The sequence below is a fragment of the Psammomys obesus genome, unplaced genomic scaffold (genome assembly GCF_907164565.1).
Source record: "Psammomys obesus unplaced genomic scaffold, mPsaObe1.curated_primary_1811, whole genome shotgun sequence".
Taxonomy (NCBI): domain Eukaryota; kingdom Metazoa; phylum Chordata; class Mammalia; order Rodentia; family Muridae; genus Psammomys; species Psammomys obesus.
Window position 1 is genome coordinate 274582 of NW_026596079.1, and position 22164 is coordinate 296745.

The following is a 22164-nucleotide window of genomic DNA, read 5'->3' on the forward strand; positions in this document are numbered from 1 at the left end:
CACCCCCCCCCCCCCCCCCCCCCCCCCCCCAGATATCTGGGCATAGCTTGAAGATTAAAAGTACAAATTCTTCAGAGCCATTAAAGAGTGCATAGAAGAGAAAAGGGGGTGTTCAGCCTGATATTTCTTCCTTTTCTTGCAGCACAAAGTCAGTACAGAGTAAGAAAGGCATCAGAAAGCCTCTGCTGGGGCAAGATAAGGAACCAGCCCTAGGCTGGCTGTCCCTGCAAGTGTGGTGATGAGGACCAGTAAGGGCAGGCAGAGGCACTTTGTACTCACTCCAAAGCCATAGGAATTTCCATCTTCCAGAGCCTCTGTGAGTCTCCAGCCCTTGAGGCCTCTGTACCCAGCTTTGCCCTGTCCTCCAGAGTCACAGCCACGCACCTGGACCCCTTGGAGAACGTTAAGAAGACAGGCCATGGAATCTAAGTCTGCCGTGGAGGAGGATGTAAAGTGGCAAGGGTCCTCCTGAAGAGGCCATGGCAGTGAGACCTGGCTTCAGTTCTGTTTCCAAAGGACTTCTCCCAGATCTGAGGTGTACCCAAAAGGCAAGGGTCCCACAGAGGCTCCAAAATGAAGGCATTAGGATCTGGGCGCCTCTGCTGGCTCCCTGGTTAGGTCACCTGAGGGATTGCTGCTAACAGGAGTAGTTCAGAGACACGAGCTTTGGTTTTGTTAGGTTTATTTTAGGTTTGTTTTTATTGGGGTTTTGGTTCTTTTGCTGATGTTTTTGCCTCTGCCTCTACACAGTTTTGACTGATAACTGATTTGTGTCCCTGAATTAAAGTGGCTGACATTTGACTGCATCAAGCATATGTTTGTAAGCAGGGAGGGCCTTGGCCTGTAGCTGACACCTATCGTCTTGCCCTCGGATCCTATCCCCGTGATCTCTGAGGGGACAGCATGGAAGCCAGAGACCTCAGTGTAGTCCTTGGTTCTGGGGCAGTGTGTGGAATAGCAAACGAGACTGCCTGTTTACTGGCTTTTTATGGAGGCCCTTCCCCAAGCCAAAGTTTGGTTTGTTGTTGCTGTCATGACAGTTTTCATTGTATGTGCGTAACTATTTTAGTTAGGGGAAGGGATGGGCTGGGGCCTCTTGGAGTTCCAGAGAATGGGGCAGAGGGGTTTTTTTGTTTGTTTCTTTTTGAGGAAATTTACTGGCTAAAGGAACAGAAGTTTTGGGTCTTTGTTTAATAAGGGCCATTCTCACAAGAAGGCAAGCCTGTTCGTTCACCTGGTCGAGACTGGGCCAGTCCTTCGACAGTTGTATCCACAAAGGGTAGAAAGGGAGAAAGAGCAGAAGAAGGCTCCTTTTCTTTCTTCCTAGACAGAAATAAGGGTAGCCGTGGCAGAGTGAAGAAGGCAGTCCTTGAGGCTGGAGGGCCTTCGTGCACTTGAGCAGGTTCTGGCTGAGGCTTCCAAGGCCAGTTCTGCTTGCCAGCGCATCTCTCTGCTGCATGTACATGGACACTCTGCAGTGCCGCTTCCTCAAGCTCCTTTTCCAAGGAAGAATAGATGGAGTTGGCTTTTTATGCAAGGGTCTTTGGATTTCACAGTGAGCATTGAGAGTTGGGACTCTCCCAAGTGTCTGGACTCCATTGTATTTGCCTCACGGTAGGTCCTCAAGGCCACAGTGCTGGCATGTGGAACTGCTTTAGGAAGCAGGCCAGAGGAGCATTTTGTGACTCTGTTAGAGGATTCTGGGTGATGATTTCAAAAAGATGGCTGATGCTGAATCGCAGTGTGAGAAGGACATTTTCAGCTTTGCGGGCATCTGTAGCCTGGGCTTTCTATGCTGCGAATCTTACCTTAGAAGCTGGCCTCCTTTAAGGAGACTTGTAGTGAAAACATTGTCTGGCTGTCCCACTTTCAGCCCGGAGAGCTGCCTTAGGTCTTTTCTAGAATGTCTGTGTTACTTAGTTCGACCTCAGCCCAGATCCAGCACGTTACTCGTCATTTTCGAGGCTCTCAGGTTTCCCGGAACCTCCGTCGCCATCACCCTGCAGTGGTCGCAGTCTGAACTGAGCCCGCATGTTTCCCTCCTCTGGAAACCGCCTGGCTCTTGGCTCTTAGTGTAAAGAGAGCTCGTGGCTTTTCCTCCAACATGGACTCCTCAGGGGCTGAACTGTTTCGTGTAGGCTGTGCTTTCCTAGAGGGGCAGCCAGCAGGTCTATGACCACCTCCATCCTGTAACTAGTCATGTAGCTTCCAGACACAAGGGACTAGAAGCTGAGTGGAGCAACCCCAAGGATGTGCGAGAAGAGCATAGCGTGCCCCCTCCCTGTGCCAGGCAAACAAGGCCAGCCAAAGGCAGTCTGGCACACAGGTGTGTCAGGAGGGCAGGAAGCTGCCTGGCCCAGCCAGTTCCCCACTACTCGAAACTAGCATGGTAATGTCTGCAGAAGTGCAGATTTTTTTCCCCCAGATATTAGGAGGAAAGGGACTTTGGGGGGTGGGGAAGGGGTTGTGGTGTTTTGAAGCTTAAGTTACCTGTTTGCACTGTTTTCAGCTAGGACACGCTAGTGGGCACGGTGAGCATCTGAAGTAAACGTGTGTTTCATTTTGTCATGCTCTTGAGAATGTCTGACCATTTGTAGTATACACCAGTGACACTTGATTCTCTGTTGCATAAAACACTATATTTTTGGAAATGTTGCTGTCCGGAAGCCTCTTCCCACCTTCTCCCTCTCCTATGTACCTCCTTTATCCTTGCTTTCCTCATCAGCCAGGCAATTGCCATCCCCGAGCTAGAGCGGGAAACAGGGCCCCATCCCAAGCAGGCTCTGGGTGTCCTAAGCCAGCATGTGCCCTCTAGGTTCCTGAGTGCAGGACAGTCCCTTGGCAACTTTCCTTTTGAAAGGCTCACCAACTACCACAGGTTGCCGAACTCTTGAGCAAGGCACAGTGAGCCAGGGGGCACGGGTCCCTGAAGTACTGTGGTTGGCTGGAGAAGCCGTGTTCTTATGCAAGTTACCGAAACTGTAGCCAGTTACAGTGTACTCAGGAAAAACGGTAGATGAGTTCAGCCATGGTGGTGCTGGCTGGCAGGGATTGGTAACTGAGAACTGCTCATCAGCCAAAACTCAATCTTGCCTTGACAGACCTCCCGCCTAGGGGGCAGCCCTCTGCCTGGCAGTTCTGTACACGCCAGCACTGGGGGTACTGCATTCACCCTGGCAGGCAAAAAGGGAACAGCGATGCTCTTTCCTTCCCCTCCCCTTCCGGTTACCAATGCCAGATTCCCAGGGGCACTCGAGTTTTTGAGTTTTTCAGAGAATGCTTTTGGTTTGGTTTTTTCTGGGGACTGGCGAGCTTTAACGCTGTCTGCCCCCATCAGGACTCCTAGCTTGTATTTTTGTTCACAGTATTTTTGTGTGTGCGTGCTTGTTGGGCAGCCCATTTTGGCTGCATTATATATCGAGTGATGAACCGATCCTTCTTTCTTTTTCCCCTAAGGGACATGACTTTTCCCCTTCTGTCCCCATTCTGCTGGTGACTAGCTAGAGCCACCCTGGGGCTGACACGTGTGAAGTTAAGAGCTGCAGAGCCAACTAAGGCTCCAGGTGTTTGAGTCTCAATCTTTTCAAGGCTCAAAGGACCACAGAACCTCGCTCTTCTCCACATCCGCCTGCCTAGCACGTGCAGTTTCCCCGTGGCAGGACAGGTACCGCTAGGGAATGGGGGCATACGCGGATGCTTGTACAATTGACCACCTAGCCTTGTCTCCTTCCCTCCCGTCCTTTCCCAGAATCACCTCCTAGGACACCGGAGCTGCTTGCCCAGGGTCCTGTTTCCCTGCTAACTCCAGAGAAGCACCCAGGGCTTTGTGACAGTCTCTAACTCCCTCCCTCCCTCCCCTCCTCCTCCTCCTTAAGAATCATATTGTATAGTAGCTTTCAGACCATACAGTATTCATTGGTTACTCCTATTACTATCAAGTAGCTGGAATTGTGAAGGTTGGAGTAGTTAGATCTTTAGCTTTTATTCCTTATTTTTTGTATTACTCTCCATGTGTATAAATTATTGATCATGTTGCTGGCTTTTATAAACTCTAAGCAAAGGAAGGGCCCTGCCTTAGCCTTTGCAAATGGTAATGAAGCACTGTTTTTAAATAAAAGAGAGAAACACCACCTCTGGCAGTCTATGGATTCTTCTTTCTTCCCTGAACCCCAGGCTCCTAACAGGGAAAGAGGAAGAGACACCACAGCACTTCTTCCTGGAGGCTCCTGAGTGGCTAGGAGCCGGCAGGGAGATGATACCACCATCTGCTCTCTGGCTGGCAGCAGGGAGGTATGTTTGCTGCTTCCCGTCCTCCTCCAGATGCCCACTTGCAGGGCCTCGGGCACTGTTTGGCAGCTCCACTGTGTGCTAAACACTCCTGAGTGCCTGCTTCCTTGGCTTCTGCTGCCCGACCTCCCTGGTCACCTTCACTGTGTGGAATGCCTCTGTGATAAACTGGCCTTCAACCGCCCCTCACCAGTGGTTTCTCAGCCTGTGTTGTGTCCCCGATATCTCACATGTCCCCAGTCACTCCCTTCCGTGGGTCACGGGGAGCACGAGGATCACCTCAGACTCCTGAGTGCCTTTCTGCTCCCAAATGTGTAAACCTTAGCTTCTTCCTACTTTCCTTACCTGCCCTAATGCTCTTCGGCTCTCAGGTGGGTCCCCCCAGTGCCCTGCACCCTGCCCTCCTGCTTTGCCAGCTAACAGCTGTGTCTCCTCTCTCACCTTTTCCCATCTTAAATGTTTTCTTAATTTTCCCCCTAGAATCCCAAGTTCTCTTCTCCACGGCAACCTAGACTAAGCTTCCACCCACTGCCCCTGCTTGTCCTTTGCTCTCCTGCCACTTGGCCTCTGGCTTCCAAGTGAGGAAGCAACCCCTTGGGCTAAGAGCCAGTGGACACTGCTCAGTCCCAGGTGGTGTGCCTGCACAGTGTGTCTGGCCTCTCAGCGGCCTCCGCTGGCCCTCTAACTGTCAGGTTCCCTAAACTGAGAAACGGCTACAGTGCGGACCTGTCTACCGCATGGCTGGAGTACCTGGGGCTCTCGGGTCTGTGCCATGCTGCTGCCGTCACCAGCCACACTACCACACTCTGACCCAGGCTGTGTTCACAGATCCTGGGACACAGGGACAGGCTAGTGCGTTCACCCCAAAGGAGAGGGAAATGGGTCCTGGCCCTGACCGTGTCCTCTTACTAAACACTGAAGCTAAAGTGTGAAGTGGGGATCTTGTCCAAAGCCACACGGGAAGTGGCAGAGTAGGGTCCAGGCCCAGGCAGCCCAGCTCATGTTCACACCATGTCTTTCTTGCCTTGCGTGCACCCCAAGATGGCACTAATTCCAACGGCGATTTCTGCCCATAAGTGGGCAGGTTACAGTGGAAGCTTGTTTCTCACCACACCAAGGTGACAGGTCTGCACAGTAAAACGACAGGCGCCACTCTGGGCCTTGAGGCTGGCCGTGGGGGTTTCAGCATCGACTTGGGGACCATTTGTACCACAGCAGTTCCCTGGGGCCTTGAATTGAAAGGTGAGTGAGAACCGTGGTAACCAAAGCCCTTGGGAAAAGAAGGCTAATGATAAGATGGAGGCTAAGAGGGGTTACCGACCAAAGTTCACATGACACGTTAGAAAGTGCCATAAACACATCTTTGGCCAACAGTGGTGAACACCAGTAGTCACAGCTATCAGGAGGCAGAAGCAGGTGGATCTCCACGAGGTCAAGGCCAGCCTGGCCCACCTAGCGAGACCCTGTCACAAAAAGAAGAAAATCCCTTCTTTTGTTCGATGAATATAGTCTAGAGCAGTGGTTCTCAACCTTCCTAGTGCTGCGACCCTTTAATACAGTTCCTCATGGACCCCAAACCGTAAAAATCTGTTGCTACTTCGTAAACAGATTTTGCTACTGTTAAGAAGTGCAATGTGAATATCTGGTGATACAGGATATTTGATGACGCAGTTCCTGTGAAAGGGTCATTCACCACCACCACCATGGGGTCATGACCTACAGGTTGAGAACCACTATTCTTGTGAAAGAAGAAGAAAAAAGCCTTTTGAAAGGAGGCTGCCCTCCTTTCTCTTCCTGATCCTTCTTCACTGAGCCTGTTCTGATAGCACCGCTCGTAAACCCTTGGTCCCCATCTCCTCTCTCCTGCATCTCCCACGGGGAAGCGCCACCAGCATCTAAGCCGAGTTGCTGTTCTCCACCTGCCTCTCGCTGGGCCCTGGCTGGGCCCTGCCCTGCCAGCCGAGCTCATTCCTGTCCTAGGTTCTTGACCAAGCTCTGCTCCACCTCCATCTGCGTGGTCCCTTCCCAGCACTGCCCTCTGACCCTACCTGGTTCACTTTCATGGCACCCAGCACTCTGAAGGCACATGGCGTGTGTGACCTTGCCCACCTGTGAGCTTGCTGCTGTGTTCATCTCAGCTGAGAGAAAGGAGCAAGCACAGGCGTCAGCTACGCTCCTTAGTAAGGAGGTCAAAAAGCGAATGGACATACCGCCAGCTGGAGAAAAGGCCCAGTGGTTAAGAGCACTAGCTACTCTTCCAGAGGACCCAAATTCAGTTCCTATAGCAACCCCATAGGGCGACTCCCAACCACCTCTACTCCCAGCTCCAGGGGACCCGACACCCTCCTCTGCCTTCCACGGGCCCCTGTACACATGTATCGTGCACACGCGCACAAGGGTGCACACGCGTGAGTAAAAAGTCTTTAAAAGAAAACGGTAGCCCTGTGCCTGTCACTGTGTGTCCCCAGCTTTCAAGCTGGTTTTCTGAAGTGCTGGGAAGGACGGCCCAAGGTCCCCAGGGAGAAGGACCAAATGCCACTGTGGATCACCACACCTGTGGTCTCCAAGAGGCCTGAGATGGGGAGAAATTTTACCTTTCATACATGAACGCGTACAAAAGGCTTTAAAAACAAGCAAACAAACAAACAAAGCTGGGCCCATAGGGGCTCATGGAGACTGAACTACCAACCAGAGAACATGCATGGGGTAGACCGAGGCTCTCTGTTATATGTAATTGCTGTGCAGCTGGGCTTCATGTAGGACTCCTAAAGCAGGAGCAGGGGCTGTCTCTCACTACATTTGGATACATTTCCTCTAACTGGGATGCCTTTTCTGGCCTCAATAGAAGAGGTGCCAGGTCTTACTGTAAATTCATGTGCCAAGGCTGGGTGATATCCATGGGAGGTCTCCTGTTTCCTGAGAAGGGGAGGAGGGGGAGATGGAGGGAGAGGTAAGAGAGGGAGACTGGGAGGAGAGGAGGGAGGGGAAGCTGTGATTGGGATGTAAAGTAAATAACTAAATTTCTTAAAAATAAAAAAAGAAAAGATAAAAATGGGGCCCCAGTGTGCAGGCCTGGCTAGCCTAGAATTCACTATGTAGAGCATGTGGGCCTTGAACTCATAGATCCTCCTGCCTCTGCTTCCCAGACACTGTGATTGCAAACACTACTTCATCTGGCAAAAGGCATTTTTCTATCAACTTACTTTTCTATCAACTTCAGAACCAAGCTTGGAAAATTGTGCATGCATACCTGTATACATATCCAGTGTTGGAAACTTTTGAAGAGGAAAACAAATTAAAACTTAAGAATTCAGCATGAAGAAGTACCTTTACAGGGCTACACTGTGATGATTACGTGAACGTCCGTGAGAGCCGTCTTGCATACTATATTTTTGAAGTCTTGACTCATGGTGACTGTTTTCCCCCCACGTAGGACTGTCTTTAGAGCAAGCACTGACATTGGTTGTCTTCAAGGCCCTGATAATTCTGGTTGCTGACAGCAACATTCTCAGGAAACGTTCCTCTTAGGCCGAGCGTTTCCACCTAGATACTAAATTTCTCTAAGTAAGAAAGTCTAGAGGTAAAAACGTTTTCCAATTTAAAGGAAAATGTGTTCTCCAAATCTAGAAGTGTGGATCGGTGGCAAACGCATCTGTTGTACACACGAGGCCCCGGGTTCAGTCGCCAACACTGTGATGCCATCCTTTCCCAACTCACCAGAAATGCCATGCCTTGAGTAATGAGAAGGCCGTGCCATCCAACACCATTTACACACCTTCACGTGGTGAGGGCCATCTGGTGCTGTGGACACTGGGATGGACAAGACAGGCTTGTCCCTACCCTGTCAGGGTCTTCAGACCCCAGAGGGGACAGCACCGAAGGCAGTTGTCCTGAGAGCAGGACTGGCAACATTTAAGCCAGGGGTGTGGGCAAGTCATTGCCAAGAACAACTGTGATTAACCTTTGCTTTTGCAATGGCCACAGATCCAATTACACCCAGTCCCCCTTCATCCCTCAGGTCCAGCAACCTGGTCTCCCTCTCCAGCCCTGCCCAGGGGACCCAGGACAGGGCCTCTACTCCAGTGCAACACCCTATGGGGACAGCAGGCACTGTGGGGACAGCTTAGCTCTTACAAAGGTTATCTGCCCATTGCTGTCCCCTTTTGGCCTCTTCGCCAGGCTTCCAGTCACATAGGCTGTGCACATCTGGCCAAGGAAAGATTAGCGCCTACAGGTCTGTGCCTCAGTGGTATTCTGCACCTTGCCATCCTTCCAGAAAGGGCCTGTGACCATAAAGCCAGAGCTGGCTTTGAGTCTCTGGGTGCTTCTTGCACGCTTGTCCACACACACTCTCCAGTGCCCCGCCCCCCAAAGCCACCAGCTCCACTGCTGTTCTTCGTCACCAGTCAATGCATTTGCTTCTTACCACTAAGAAGTTCTGTTTCCTAAGACGTGTCAGAATGTTGGTGACGGCCACTGCTGAGAACACAGAAGTCCCACTGTGGCAGGGGCTAGAGCCTTGAGTATGCACGTGACTCCAGGAACAGCTCTGAAGAGCTGGCTTCGAGGCTGGGTTCAGGGACCAGCCTGGGGTCCTGTCGACTTACCCTGCAATGGCAGGGTTCTCCGCTGTTTTCTCCCAGCTTACACATTTGTAAAGGAAGTGGCCCAAGTTGGCCTTGAACTTGGGATTTTCCTGCCTCAGCTTCCCAAATAGCTGAGATCACAAGCTTGTGCCACCCGATGGGGCTAGAAAACACTATTAACTAAAATGCCCCTTTTGAAAAAAGACTCTAGTTTTCCCTCTGAATTTGTTTGGTCCGGATCCTGGCTCGTTACAGTCTACAGAGAATTAATAATCACGGCTCTAGGTGGATTTGTCTGGTGGGAGGCTTCCCAGATGGCCATGGCTGGCCCATGCAGTTGCTGTTCAGACCTTCCTGTGGTGCAAGATGGCTGACCTGAGGCTGCTCTCTTGGCAGCTCTGGCTCAGGTTCCAGGGAGAGTGGGAATGAGGCTGTTAGGAGAAAGCTACCACAGCAGCAAACTTGCACACAGCAGCCCCAAGACCTCACAGCAGTGTCAACAACGGTCTGGATTCTCTCCACAAAGGTTGCCTTGGTCATAGCATTTTTATCACAGCAACAGAAGAGTAAGGAAAATGGTTTCTTATTTGTTTTTGTTGTTGTTGTTGTTGTTGTCGTCTCAAATCTGTGTGTACGGGTGTGTGCAAGTGCTCCAATGTGTTTTTGCACACCCGTTCACTTTCACTAATAGCTGGCTGAGTGCTGAGACCTGGCTTTTCCTTTTTTTTTTTTTTCTTTAAATTGTCAGAGAAAAAGGACCATTTCCCGTAATGTTAAAGGATATTGCTCCGAGAGCATCAGGTGGAGAGGTTGGCAGTGAATCTCGACTGTTCCCAAGAAGCAACAGGGATACACCTAACTGAGAAGCAGACATACTTCAGGGAGCAGTTTGTCGTCATCGCACAGATGCACCATGAGCATTCCGAAAACTGCCTGGGGGAAACTGAGGAAAAGTTGGGCTTAGGTGCAAGGAACTGTTCTGCCAGCCTTGGCTTGTTCCCTGTTTAATACCTGTAAACAGCTGGTCCATGGAAGAAAAAAAAAAAAAGGCAGCCAATACAAGATCTACACAGAAACAAAACAACAACAAACCACATTAACTCAGCAATGCAGAGCCAACGAGGCTAATTAAGGAGCGAAGGACTAGAAACAGACTGTTCTCTGGAAACAAACTAGTGGCAAATGGCACCAAAGAAGGTACCCAGTGCTTCTAAGCATTAGGAAAATGCAAATTAGAGCAGCAGTGAAAGACAGTTTTAAAACTTCAGGAAACACACCAGGCATTTGCCTTTAGTCCCAACACTCGGGAGTCAGAGAGAGGGGGATCTCTGAATTCATGGCCAGCCTGGTCTACAGAGGACATTCCAGGACAGCCAGGGCTACACAGAGAAGCCCTGTCTCAGAGAGAGAAAGAAACAAAAGAAAAAAAAATTTCACAAAACCGCATGTTGATGAGAGTGTCTCTTCATAGGTTCATCTTGGTTGCCAATCTGATTGGATCTAGAATTACCTAAGAGCAAGCAGTCTGTGAGGGAATTTACTGGAAAGACTACTGAGGCAGGAAAGGCCCTCCCCCAGGAGGCTCTGATGTAGGAGTGGGTGGGACCTTCAGGATAGGAAGCCTTCGAACATCATAATGGCCCCTTCTCAAACCCCTCCCTGGCTCGTCTAGCTGTGAGGTTGGTCTCTCTCACAGTGACATCATCTACCAGGAAGTCCTCATCACAGTGAGGTCAGTGCTAGGCACTTGCACGTCAGAACTGTGAGCTACCTAAAACTCTATAAAGTACCCAGCCTCAGGACAGTATGCCAAGAGAGTCCCTTCCCTGCAGTGATGGACAGGGGGCCAGCGCACTCTCGAAAAGGTTCCTGAGGCTGCAGTAGCTAAAGCAGGAACACCCCTGTGTCCCGTGATGGAGACAATGTCGGTGAGGCCTACGCAACACAGTGTCATCCATCCTTAAGAAGGAAATTCTGACACACGCTTCAGTGTGGATCCGAGAGGTCGGGAGTCTGGCAGACAGACAATCGGGGGGGGGGGGGGGGGGGGGGGGGGGGGAGAGAACCCCAGAGGGAAGGTGGGGGTTGTTTTGAGAAGGAAAGAGACTCCAAGCAGATTAATGTAGTTTTCATTTAAACATTTAAACTGTCTGACTTCCTGATTCTCCTCCTTCTCCAAGACAAGGGGGAGGGGGAAATTTCTCCTGCTGAGGGAAGCTGTTAGACAGGGCTTTCAAATTTCCTGAGGGGGGTCGGGTAGGACCCCTGGGATGTGGACCAATCAGTTTCCCTCTCTGGATTCTCCAGTCTCCGGCAGTGGCTCAAACCAGCCAATTCCAAGGAAGAAAAGAAACTCACCCCACCCCCCAAAAACGAGAAAGTTTTGGCTCTCTAGACAAACTTGCATCTGGATCCCCACCCCGTTTGCTGTGCAAACGCGCGCTTAAGCTTTCAATAAAAGCTGCCTGAGTCGTGGCACCTGAGGCTGCATGCTTTTACTGCATCGAGTGGAGCAGAAAGAGAACCCTAGCTTCTGAGCTAGAGCGCATAAAGGAAGCTACAGGCATGGTGGTGCACACCTTTAATTCTAGTATTCCAGAGGCAGAGGCTGGCAGATCTCTGAGTTTGAAGACAACCTGGTCTACAGACCTAGTTCCAGGAGAGCCAGGGCTACACAGAAAAACTGTCTCCCGAAAAACCAAAGAAGGAAACAAAAACAAAATGAAGGAAGCCAATTGCAAAGAGCCAAATACTGGATGTATCACCCAAATGACTGGCACTTGACAATTGTGTTTCACCCAGCATCCCTCGGTCCCCACCCCATGCAGGGTGCGGCTGGCACACACCACCCTCTACCCTGAACTTTCCAGCCCAGGGTAACTTTCCTCCCCCTTAACTATAGAATCCAGGCCAAGACGCTCCCTCTCTCTCTCTGCATCTCTCCTCCTCTTCTCTCCTCTTCTCTGTGTGTGTGTGCCTTTCTTTCCCCCCCCCCTCTCTCTCTCTCTGCCCCTCCCTGCATGGCAGCGGAAAGCTGCTCCAAATGAACCTGCGTTTATATACTTTAACTCTCGCTTTAAGCTCAAATCGCTGCTTTCGTGCATGGTTTCAGGGATCACCTGAACTAGGCAGGGTTTGCCAGAGGCTGTGAGGAAGGGAGCCGGCCGGCGTTACTGTCTCAGGGTGAAGTTTCGAAAGCGACGGCTAAAGATACCGTGGGATATGTGTGCGTAAAAGGTTAGACGTAAGTAAGAGGGGATGCCCGGGGGCCATCTTTGCATTATTGACGCTGTGTAAAATGAGGACACGACCCCTCCGAGGTCTGGCTGAGGGGGAGGTTTTTATTGTAGATATGAGGGAGAGCACAGCCAGGGTCATCCGGAAGAGTCCAGAGCAGGAGAGAAAGTAGGGGGCTAAACGTGGCCAATAAACTGAACCTGGCCACGGCGGAGAGAGGGGCAAGTGGGCAAAGAGGGCACCTGGCCGAAATGGGGGGGGGTTATATAGGAATGAGGAGCTGGGGAAAGAGAAGCCCATGAGCTGGAAACGTTTAGGTTAGGGGTGCGAAGAACTGAGAGGAGCAGGAGCTGAGTGAACCCAGAGATCAGAGTGAGCCTTGGTGTGTGAAAGGCACCACCGGTGTTTGTCTTGAGTTCCTCCTCCACGCCTCACCCCCCACCCCAGCTCTCCCATACCCCTCTCTCAACATCTCTGTGAAGCTTTGGCTCTCCTGGACGTGCTTGGTAGACCAGGCTGGCCTTGAACTCACAGAGCTCTGCCTGCCTCTGCCTCCGGAGTGCTGGGTTTAAAAATCACCACCTCCTTAAGCCTGGTGGGATGGCTCAGGCCTTTAATCCCAGCACTCAGGGTGACAAAGACAGGCGGATCTCTGTGAGCTTGAGGCCAGCCTGGTCTACAAAGTGAGTCCAGTACAGACAAGGCTACACAGAGAAACTGTTGTCTCAAAAAAAAAAAAAAAAAGTTATCACCTCCAGCTTGAGTTTCTTTTGGACCTGACAAAAACCATAGTCTGAGAGAAGGTGTTTGTGATGTTTCTCACAAATACCTTACGTGTGGAGAAAGAAAAAGAACTGCTCATAGCCAATAAGAAACATGGAGTAAAAATGATCAAAAAGGTGGTATTCGAGTGGCTAATAAGCCCTTGGATACGCTCAGTGTTATCTCTGCAGGTGTAACACGAGCACCCTGTAGTCTGCTCTTGAAGAGTTTAAGTTAGCCTGGGTCTAGTTAGCCTGAGTAAAGAGCCATCTTGACTGGGAGCTGAATTCAGGTACCAGGAAATATCACAGAATGTGCACTTGGCAGAGAACAACGTTAACTCTCCTAGCAACAGCCTCCAGGAAATAATACAGAATAAATGCTTCAGAGAAAATAGAGATAAACTCCCTGGCAATAATCAATGGGATTCGGCTGAGAATCGGGTGGGAAAATTCTCCCCGGTGTTTCAGTTATGGTTTAGAAAAATAGCTATTGTGATTGTGTGCCTTAGCCATTGTGATTGTGTGCCTCAGAAAAGGTCACCCCGCTCTGCTAAACTTCACCCAATTCTGTAACGCCAAGGCTTGTGCCCCCCTGCTTGCTGCCATGGAAACCCCCGGCTCACAGACTTTCCCTTTAAAAATCCTGTTCACTTAGAGCTCGGGGGTCCCACTTCTCTACTGCTGCGACGGTGAGACTTGGGTCCCGAGTTCGATCGCTCCCGTAATAAAGCTCTCTGGCTATTGCATCGAGTCGTCTCCTGGTGGTCTCTGGGGGTCCCGTGAACCTGGCATTACACTTTTGACTAGGGCCCTCAGGTCCACCTGAAACCCCAGGAGCCCACCTTCACTGCCACTGTCACCATCAGCTCTGCCACTCACCCCAGAGTGACCCAGCCAGCTCTGCCTCCAGATGCTTCCAAATTCCTCCTGCACACCAGTTCCTCAGGCTGCGGGGCCACCCGGTGAAGCCCGGGGGGGAGCGGGTAATGAACGAAGGATATGTGGGTTTCCGGGGGAAACACGAAGGAGAAGAGGCAGGCTCCCCAACCGGGCAGCACCCACGCATCCACGCACCAAGGACTGCCTTGCCCTCAGCGCCATGAGCGAGGCAGCTTGCTAGGGGTACCTTCATGAACAACACCCCAGCCCCCTACACACACATTGAGGACAGAAGAACACCAGGCCTGGAGAGCAGCCGAGTACCTGGGCGCACAGCGTACGTGTGCTTCTAAGAGAGTTCAAATCCCCGGCCAGCACCGTGGTGAAAGACTGTCCAGCCCGCAGCTGAGCGGCACCGCTGAGCACACCGGGCAAAGGGACATTGCAGATAGAATTTCAGCTGGGACCTCAGGACAGGGGAGTCACCTGGGCGGGGCCTCTCTGTGTCTCACAGTGGAAGAGAAGCGGCAGTCATCAGAGGCGCGCAGGAGGAGGACGCATGCGTGGACAGGGCTGTTCCGGAAAGCCTGGGAGGAAACCAGTGCCGCCGACAACTGTGAAACAGACGCGCCTCCTGCCCCACAGCCGTTGAGGCAAGAGCTAGGCCAGCCGACACCCTGACTTCAGCCTTGGGCGAAGCCGAGGCGAGCTTGCCAGCTAGCTGAGCTGCTGGGACTTTTCGCACAGAGCCGTGACATAAGGGATGGGCGTTGTTTTAAGCAGCTAAGCTCACAGTTGTTTATTATTGACTGTGGACATAAGGAGACGCGACAGAAGCCAGCTGTGTTTCATGCTTTAATCATGCATGATGGATAAGTATGTCAAAATTAGGCTCTATATTTAATACTCTATATTGGTTGCTTTTCTCTTGCTGTGATAAAAATACTATGACCAGCTGGGCGGTGGTGGCACAGGCCTTTAATCCCGGAGTTTGGGAGGCAGAGGCAGGAGAATCTCTGAGTTCGAGGCCAGCCTGGTCTACAGAATGAGTTCCAGGACAGTCAGGGCTACACAGAGAAACCCTGTCTTGGAAAAAAAAAAAAAGGGGGGGGGGGAGCTTGTACCTAGAATATCTGTAATCCCAGCACTCTAGTCAGGAGATGGGAGACAGGGACAGGAGACACCCCAGAAGCTGGAAGGTCCCCGAGCCTGTCCTATGTAGCAAATAAGAGAACCTGTCTCAAATGAGGCAGAAGACAAATGCCCACATATGAAGTTGTCCTCTGGTTCCAAACTCACACCATGGCATGTACGTGCCCACATTCTCATGCACACGACACGCCCAAACACAGACACACAAAATAAATAAATATAGAGGAATAGGTAGGTAGGTAGGTAGGTAGATAGATAGATAGATATTTTTAAAGACATTCCAAGTGGAGGTTTGGGAGATGGCTTAGTGGATAAAGTGCCCACCACAAGAGCATTGAGAACCTGAGTTCAAGTCCCCAGCACCAAGTTAAAAGCCAAGTGCAGTGTCCTGTGAAGAGCCCAGACGATCCTCAGGGCCTGCTGGAATGGATGAGCTCCGGATTCAGTGAGAGACCTTAGCCTTCCCCCGCCAAAAAAGCAGAGGGACTGAAGACGACCCTCAGTGTCGACAGCTTCTAAATGCACACCTATGCGCAGACGTGCGCACACACACGTATGGGCACACACGTACGACATATGTGTGCACCGTGTATGTGCATGTGCTCACACATGCCCATTCACGTACGTGGACACACACAATTTGGCTAAGGTGACCTTTAGCTGACATGTTGCCTATGAGATGTCTTTTTTTGTGTGTCCTGTGAAGAAAAGTCATGACAGCCACCTCCCAAGCCCTCCCCAGATTCCGGGCAGCAGTTTATCCATTGGTGTATTGTTTTTAGGCTGGGGCCCTCCTTTCCCTGTCCCTAGGTCCTGCCTGCTTGCAGGACACTCAGCCTTTTTGTTCCTCAAGTGTGAGAGGGAGGCTCCGCAGGGAGCCTGCCCCTGACAGGACATACCACTCAGCTGTGGGCCAGATGTTGTCATGATTCAGGCCGGAACCTCATTCTCCAACAGCTCTGCCAGGGAGTACGGTCAGCGTTTGGCCTCTTGCTGCCTAATTCTCTGTTTTGTGTATGGGGAGTGTGTGTGAGTGGGGGGGGGGGGGCATGCCACTCTGTCCCTGTGAAATCAGAGACAACTCAGAGAGTTAGTCCTCTCCTCTGTCACGTGGATCTCAGGGACCAACTCAGGCTTTCGGGCAGTCAGCAACACCTTTCCCTGCCGAGCCATCTCACCCGTCCCCATCTTAATTCTTATGTCTTCTTGTGGCCGATGACCCGCCAGTGACAAAACAATACTCAGAAACTATTGGTCAGGCCTTTGGGTTTGGGTTATGTAAGTCTTTGTGGAGCGTCAGGCTCATAGTGCTGTGTGGCTTTGTCCTGTTACGTGGCCGCTTTGAACAGAGCCAGCGTCTCCATTAAGAGGGCTAGATTTGAAGGAAAGTGACCCTCAGAGGGAGTAGCACTATTAGGAGGGGTGGCCTTGTTGGGAGTAGGGGTGGCCTTGTTGGAGAAAGTGTGTCACTGTCACTTCCTGCTGTCTGCAGATCCAGATGTAGAACTCTCTAACACACAGCTGCTTGTATGTCTGCCCCCATGTCCCACCGTGATGACAATGGACTAAACCTCTGAACTGGAAGCCAGCTACCAGTTAAGTATTTTCCTTTGTAAGATTGGGGTTATGGTGTCTCCTCAGAGCAATGGAAACCCTAACTAAGACAACCTTAGTTCAGGCCAACCCCATCAGCCTTTTGAAATCAATCTTGGAGGCTCAGTAGATACTGGTAAATTGACAGCTGAGGAAAAAGATTTTCCCCTTTTCAGAGTTTCTTGGGCTGTTCTCAGCTCCTCTAGACCACAGCTTTAGTCACAGCCTGCATTTTGGGTAAATGTTTAGATCTGGGACGCTCTCCACAGGCCCATGCTTGGAATGTCTGGTCCCCAGATGACTATGCTGGAAGGCTTGGAGCCTGACTGGCTCAGTAGGGTTGGACTTCTGAAGTCATGGCCAGGGCCCTGTGATGCCAGGGACCGCTACCACACACTCCTGCCGTGGAGAACTCAGCCACACTGCCCACTCCCCGGTGGACTGAGCCCCTCTGAAACCATGAGCACAAATGTATCTTTTTTCACCCATACAGTTGTCACAGAGCTGTGAAAGGCACTGACACAGACCTGACACATGCAGAAACCGTCTGCAAATTGCTGGTGCCCAAAACGTGAAGAAGTCACTGAAAGAAATGAGAAAAAAAAAAAAATGTAGATGAAAAGATACCCATGTTCACAGGTTGGAAGCTTTAACATTGTTTAGATCTGTGTTTTTGCCCTGTGGGTTGGGACCCACCTGGGTCACATATCAGATATTGACATTACAATTCATAACACCAGCAAAATCACAGTTGTAAAGTAGCAACAAAATAGTTTTATGGCTGGGGGTCACCACAACATGAGGAGCTGTATTAACGGGTCACAGCATTAGAAAGGTTGGGAACCACTGGTCTAGATGCTAATGTTGCCCAAAGAGGTGACAGGTTCAGACAACACCTACCGAATCCCAACAATGGTTTTTGCAGAATGCAAAACTTCCTTGATGCTGAGATAAAGGCTATGACCAAGTCAACTTAGAGAAGGAGGAGCACTAGGCTTCCATCTCCAGAGTCCATATCTGGAGACACAGCAACTCACCTGTAGCGAGAATTTTTGGTTTCTTTAAAAACACAGAAATGTTATGTGAACATGTTTTTGTTTCAATCTCAGGTGTGGGATACCGGGCTGCTTCAGATTGTCCACAGCAGCTGACTATGATTTGCCTCGTGCTCTAGCAGGGGTGTGATTTTTGCCAGCTGAGGATAGTTTTTGTCTTCTACCTAGTGTTGGGTGGTTGGAAGGGATGCGGGTGGTGTAGGGAGGTAGATAAAAGAACCCAGTAAAGCAGCTAAAACTTCCGTTACTTTCACCTCTTCAAAAGCGAGCACGGAGCAGAGAGGGAAGTGGCCTGAAACTCCCCAAGGTCACCCCTTTAGACAAACTTCCTCCAGCAAGGCCACACCCTACCAAGCCTTCCCAAACAGCAGATCCTGCCTTATCGGAGTGGAAGTCCCTAAAGAAGGAGGAAACAACCTGAGCTTCTGGTGGCAGTAAGTGCCAAGCAGCAGCTCCTGCTGTTTCATCACTCACCAAGCAGGTTTCTCGTAGACACACCCATGAAATGTTTATAAAGAAAGATCAAGGGAAGCAGACGAAACACGGCCAAGTACAGGATTCAATCAATTTATTTAATTGCGCTTGTATTTGTTAGTTTGTTGCTGTTTTTAAATTGAGTTTTATTTTAGTTTATTTGAGACAGGGTTTCTCTGTGTCACCCTGGCTGTCCTGGAACTCAGTCTGTAGACTCGGCTGGCCTGGAACATAAGAGATCTGCCTGCCTCTGCCTCCTGGGTTCTAGGATTAAAAACATGCACCACCACTGCCCAGTTTCATTAGTTTATATTTCTTTTCCGACAGTTTGTTTCAAATGTGTATATTGGTGGTTGGAGTCACTCTGACTAATCAGAGAGAGAGGGTCCTTCCAGAGTATACTCAGCCTCTGAGGCAGCAGGAAAGAACAGTCTCCACGAACTGAACCTTGAACAGCCACACAGAAGCATAATTATTTTTTGTTACACAAAAGTTGTTTTGGGGGTAAAAGTTCCTTGTACCAAGGCCCCTAAACTAATCTCAAGGCTTTGGGAAGGAAAACAGCTGCAAATTTAGTGCTGATTGTGCACTGTTTGCAGCACTCAATAATGCGACACGGTCCCGGTGTGCAGGGGACGGTTTTGTGACTGAGGCCATGCAAAGGCTGTAAAGCTCCTTCAAAAGAAAGCAACTCTGCAGGTGACAGAAAACAATCACTGTTTTCCTACACTAATTCCAAAGGTCAAAGCACTTCTAAAGATGACTGTTCGTTCTGATGCCTACCCTAGCTGCAGTGACCCTACTAGAATTCCATGACACCTGTAGCTCACTGGATTTACAGACAAAGCCCGTTTACAAACAAGTGGTCATTTCACTACAAGGAGCGCCAGGAAAGATGGCGCTCAACACGCTGGAAAGGGGACCACACCCAGAGCCCACTTTCTTCTCCTGGGTTCATCCCAAGGGGACCTGATCCTGACCAATGAGAATGCTCCCTGCACTCTTACCTGGCCCCCTTCCAAAGAGCAGGGCCCACAGGGAGCAGCCTGAGGGTTCAGCTCCTGACCTCGGGGCGCGCCCTTATTCTCCTGCCCCTGAGGTGGGGACGCTCACCTCTGACCCGTGTATGCCCCTGGTACCCTTTGTGTGCCAACATATCGCATCTGCTGTGTAAAGGGGTGAGCTCGGGCAGGTCTGGGGACTACGGGGTGGGGAGTGGGGTTTCAGGTCGGGAGGCAAATGAGGAATCACAAAGGATTAGAGAAAAGAGGCTCGATTCTACGGGGCACTAGACGGGAGGGTCCCTGGAGGGTCTAAGGACAGCAGTGGACAGCCCGAGAAGAGAGAACCCAGGAAGCCCTGTGTGCAAGGCCCACAGTCCCAATCCTGTGCTGTTTCCTCCCCTAACCTTTCCTTCCTGAGTGCATTATGTTGTTTTGTCTTATTCTAAGTGTGTACCACCCACACGTGACTGCTGAAGGCTCAGGACACGGGGGGGGGGGGGGGGGGAGAGCAGGCTGCCCCCTCTCCTTCCCCCGGAATCTGGCCCAGCAGGTTCCGCTGACAGCCTTTGTGTGCAAACCTGGCTCTGAGCCAGCAGTTCCCACTGAGTAGGGGAGAAAGAGAGCACAGAGAGAGGTGGGGTTGGGGGAGGGACCCTCACGCCTTATCATTGCTAATTACTATGAAAGCCGGCAGGAGGCAAGAGCTGTCTTAAGTTTAGCAGGTGCCGTGCAAACGATCGATGGGGACCACAGGGGTGTGTGTGTTGGGGGGGTAGTTTAATTCGGTGGTTGAATCAAGGTGAAAAAGAAAGGGCGGGTCAAGAGTGGGGTTGACAGGGCTCTCCCTTCAGAGACCTTAGGGACCTCCCTGGTACCTCTCTGTGTATGAGCCTCCTTCTACCCACACCCTGGTCCCCTTTCTTTGATCTCAAAGACCCACGGCCTCAGTCTCAGCTCTTCGCCGCTGTCTTCTGGATCTTGCTTTCTCCAATGAGGATAGAGGACAACGCTGAGTCCCCGTGACTCCTTTCAAAGAAGACTTCGCAGACCTCTTCTCCAGTCTCTGAGGGAAGACCCAAAAGCAAACACAATATTACTATGATGTCTGAGTCTTATCTTTAGAAAAGAAGGGCCAGGTGCATTGGTGTAAAACATAATCCCAGCATTCACGAGACTGAGGCAGGAGGCCTGCTGAGGATTCCAGGCCAGCTTGGAGCCTGATGGTGAGTTAAAGGCCATCCCAGACTCTGTAAGTAAGGCCTTGCCTTGAAGAAGTAGAGGAGAAGAAAGAGGAGGCAGTGGGAAGCCACTAACTACAGAAGAGCCCCAGACTAAGCAGCTACTTCTCAGCCAGCCAGGTGTCAAATGCCAGCATTTGCCATCCTGGCCCACCTACCACCTAGCATTTGTTTGTTTGTTTGTTTGTTTGTTTGGAGAAAGGGACACTCACAATGTATCCCTGACTGGCTTGGAACTCAATAATGTAGCTCAGGCTGGCCTCGAACTCGGGAAAATCCACTCTTAAGTGCTGGGATTAAAGGCGTGTGCCGCCAAACCCAGTTTACCCACTGCCTAGCTTTGAGAAACCTAACCCCCAGAGTGACCCAATTAGCAAATGGGCCCTTTTGAGAGGCTCTTAAGGCATGAGGTTTGGGGTACAGAGCCGCCTTAGGAAAAGGGCCACTGGGAGCTTGTTTGTCCCTTCCTCCAGATGATGACATAGTGGAAGGTGTCCCCCGGGGAACCAAGAGGGGGCCCTTCAGACCCTTGCCTTGCCTGCGGGCTTGCCCACCTCTAGAATGGTGTTGAGTAACCTTTCTTCACAAATGACCCAGCCCAAAGCATTTTGTCACAGCAGCCCAGACAGACCGAGACCCTTGGCAAGCCACATAACCGCCTTGCCTTGGTCATCGTGGAATGCTCCAACAAAATGCCATGGGCAGGGTAGCTTATACAACAGTTTTTTTCCTCACAGTTATGGAGGCTGAAAGGCCCAGGCCTGGGCTGTCAACAGACATCCTTATGTTCTGCCAGAAGAGGAATTGTGGGTAAGCGAGGAGAAGTTCTTCCAATCCCAGGGTTTGGAAGCTTTTATAAGTCGTGGGCTCTGAGAAGTAAGCAGGGGCTGTGGCTGGCTGAATGTGGCAGAAGGAATCCCTGGTGTCTTGGCTCCTGTGCAGGCCCGATGCCTGGTCCCTTAGCCCCAAAGCGGTGAGCGTGCAGATCCAGGGAGTTGGATTTCCCACCGGATGCCCTTCTGGAACTGTCTCAGAGGCTTCACCTCCCCAGCTCATTACAGGCTCAGTTGTCTGCCTTCTCTTCCCTTCCCTCCTTCCTCAAACGTTTCTGCTGAAGCTGCTTCTGGCCATTCTGCCCTGGCTTCTCTCTGATGGCCCTTAGGCTCCTCCATCGCCTTTCTGGGATCACTCTAGTCACTGTCACCACTGTCAGCAGTGGCCTCTGCCACTCTTTGCCACTGTTGTCATCACTGCTGCTGCAACCATAACATCTCCCATGGACACCACCATGGCTCCCTCCGCTGCCTGTCACGCTATTGTCTCCTTCTTTCACTGTGTTACCAGACCAGCCTGTTTTACAAGTGATGAAGGAAAGGCCACTGGAGAGAAGCCTTTTTATTGGGCCTAAAGTGATACTGGAAGCAGACAGCACAGGAGTGAGCTAAAGAACTTACACAACCCCAAAACAGATGTTTGACCCAAAACATAGCACATCTTCATGCAAATTAAGGCCTGTGTTAACACCAGGCGTGACACAGCTGCCTTCGCACTAGTCAGGGCCGTCCCTCTGCAGGACGAGCAGGGAAGAGGCTCAGTACAAATGCTCATTTACATTTCACTGAGGGTTGTGAAGGCCAGAATTGGAGCTATCACAGGCAAGGCTGTGATTTCGGGAGCTGGAGGGATGCTTTAGCAGCAAGCAGCTGTCAAGGCCAGTGTAGCTTCCTCGAGGCATTCAGGAAGCATTCAAAGCAGCCAGGGCCGGCGTGGGGACAATTCAACTGGCTTTTGGATGATAATCCTTCACTCAAGGCAACTAGGAAATGATTGAAGAGTTTAACACTAGCCTAGACTAGACTAGACTAGACTAGACTAGACTAGACTAGACTAGACTA

General features: G+C 50.9%; 1 protein-coding gene across 2 annotated transcripts in view; it reads right to left on the reverse strand.

The window, feature by feature from the left end:
• Positions 1-19541: 19541 nt before the first annotated feature.
• Apol6 (apolipoprotein L6) overlaps positions 19542-22164 on the reverse strand; it is a 13115-nt gene continuing 10492 nt past the window's right edge. For both annotated transcript variants that reach the window (XM_055626493.1, XM_055626494.1), the window contains one exon: positions 19542-20094. In XM_055626493.1, coding sequence (XP_055482468.1) covers positions 19960-20094 — 135 coding nt within the window. In that variant the 3' untranslated portion in view covers positions 19542-19959. The remainder of the gene's footprint in view (positions 20095-22164) is intronic.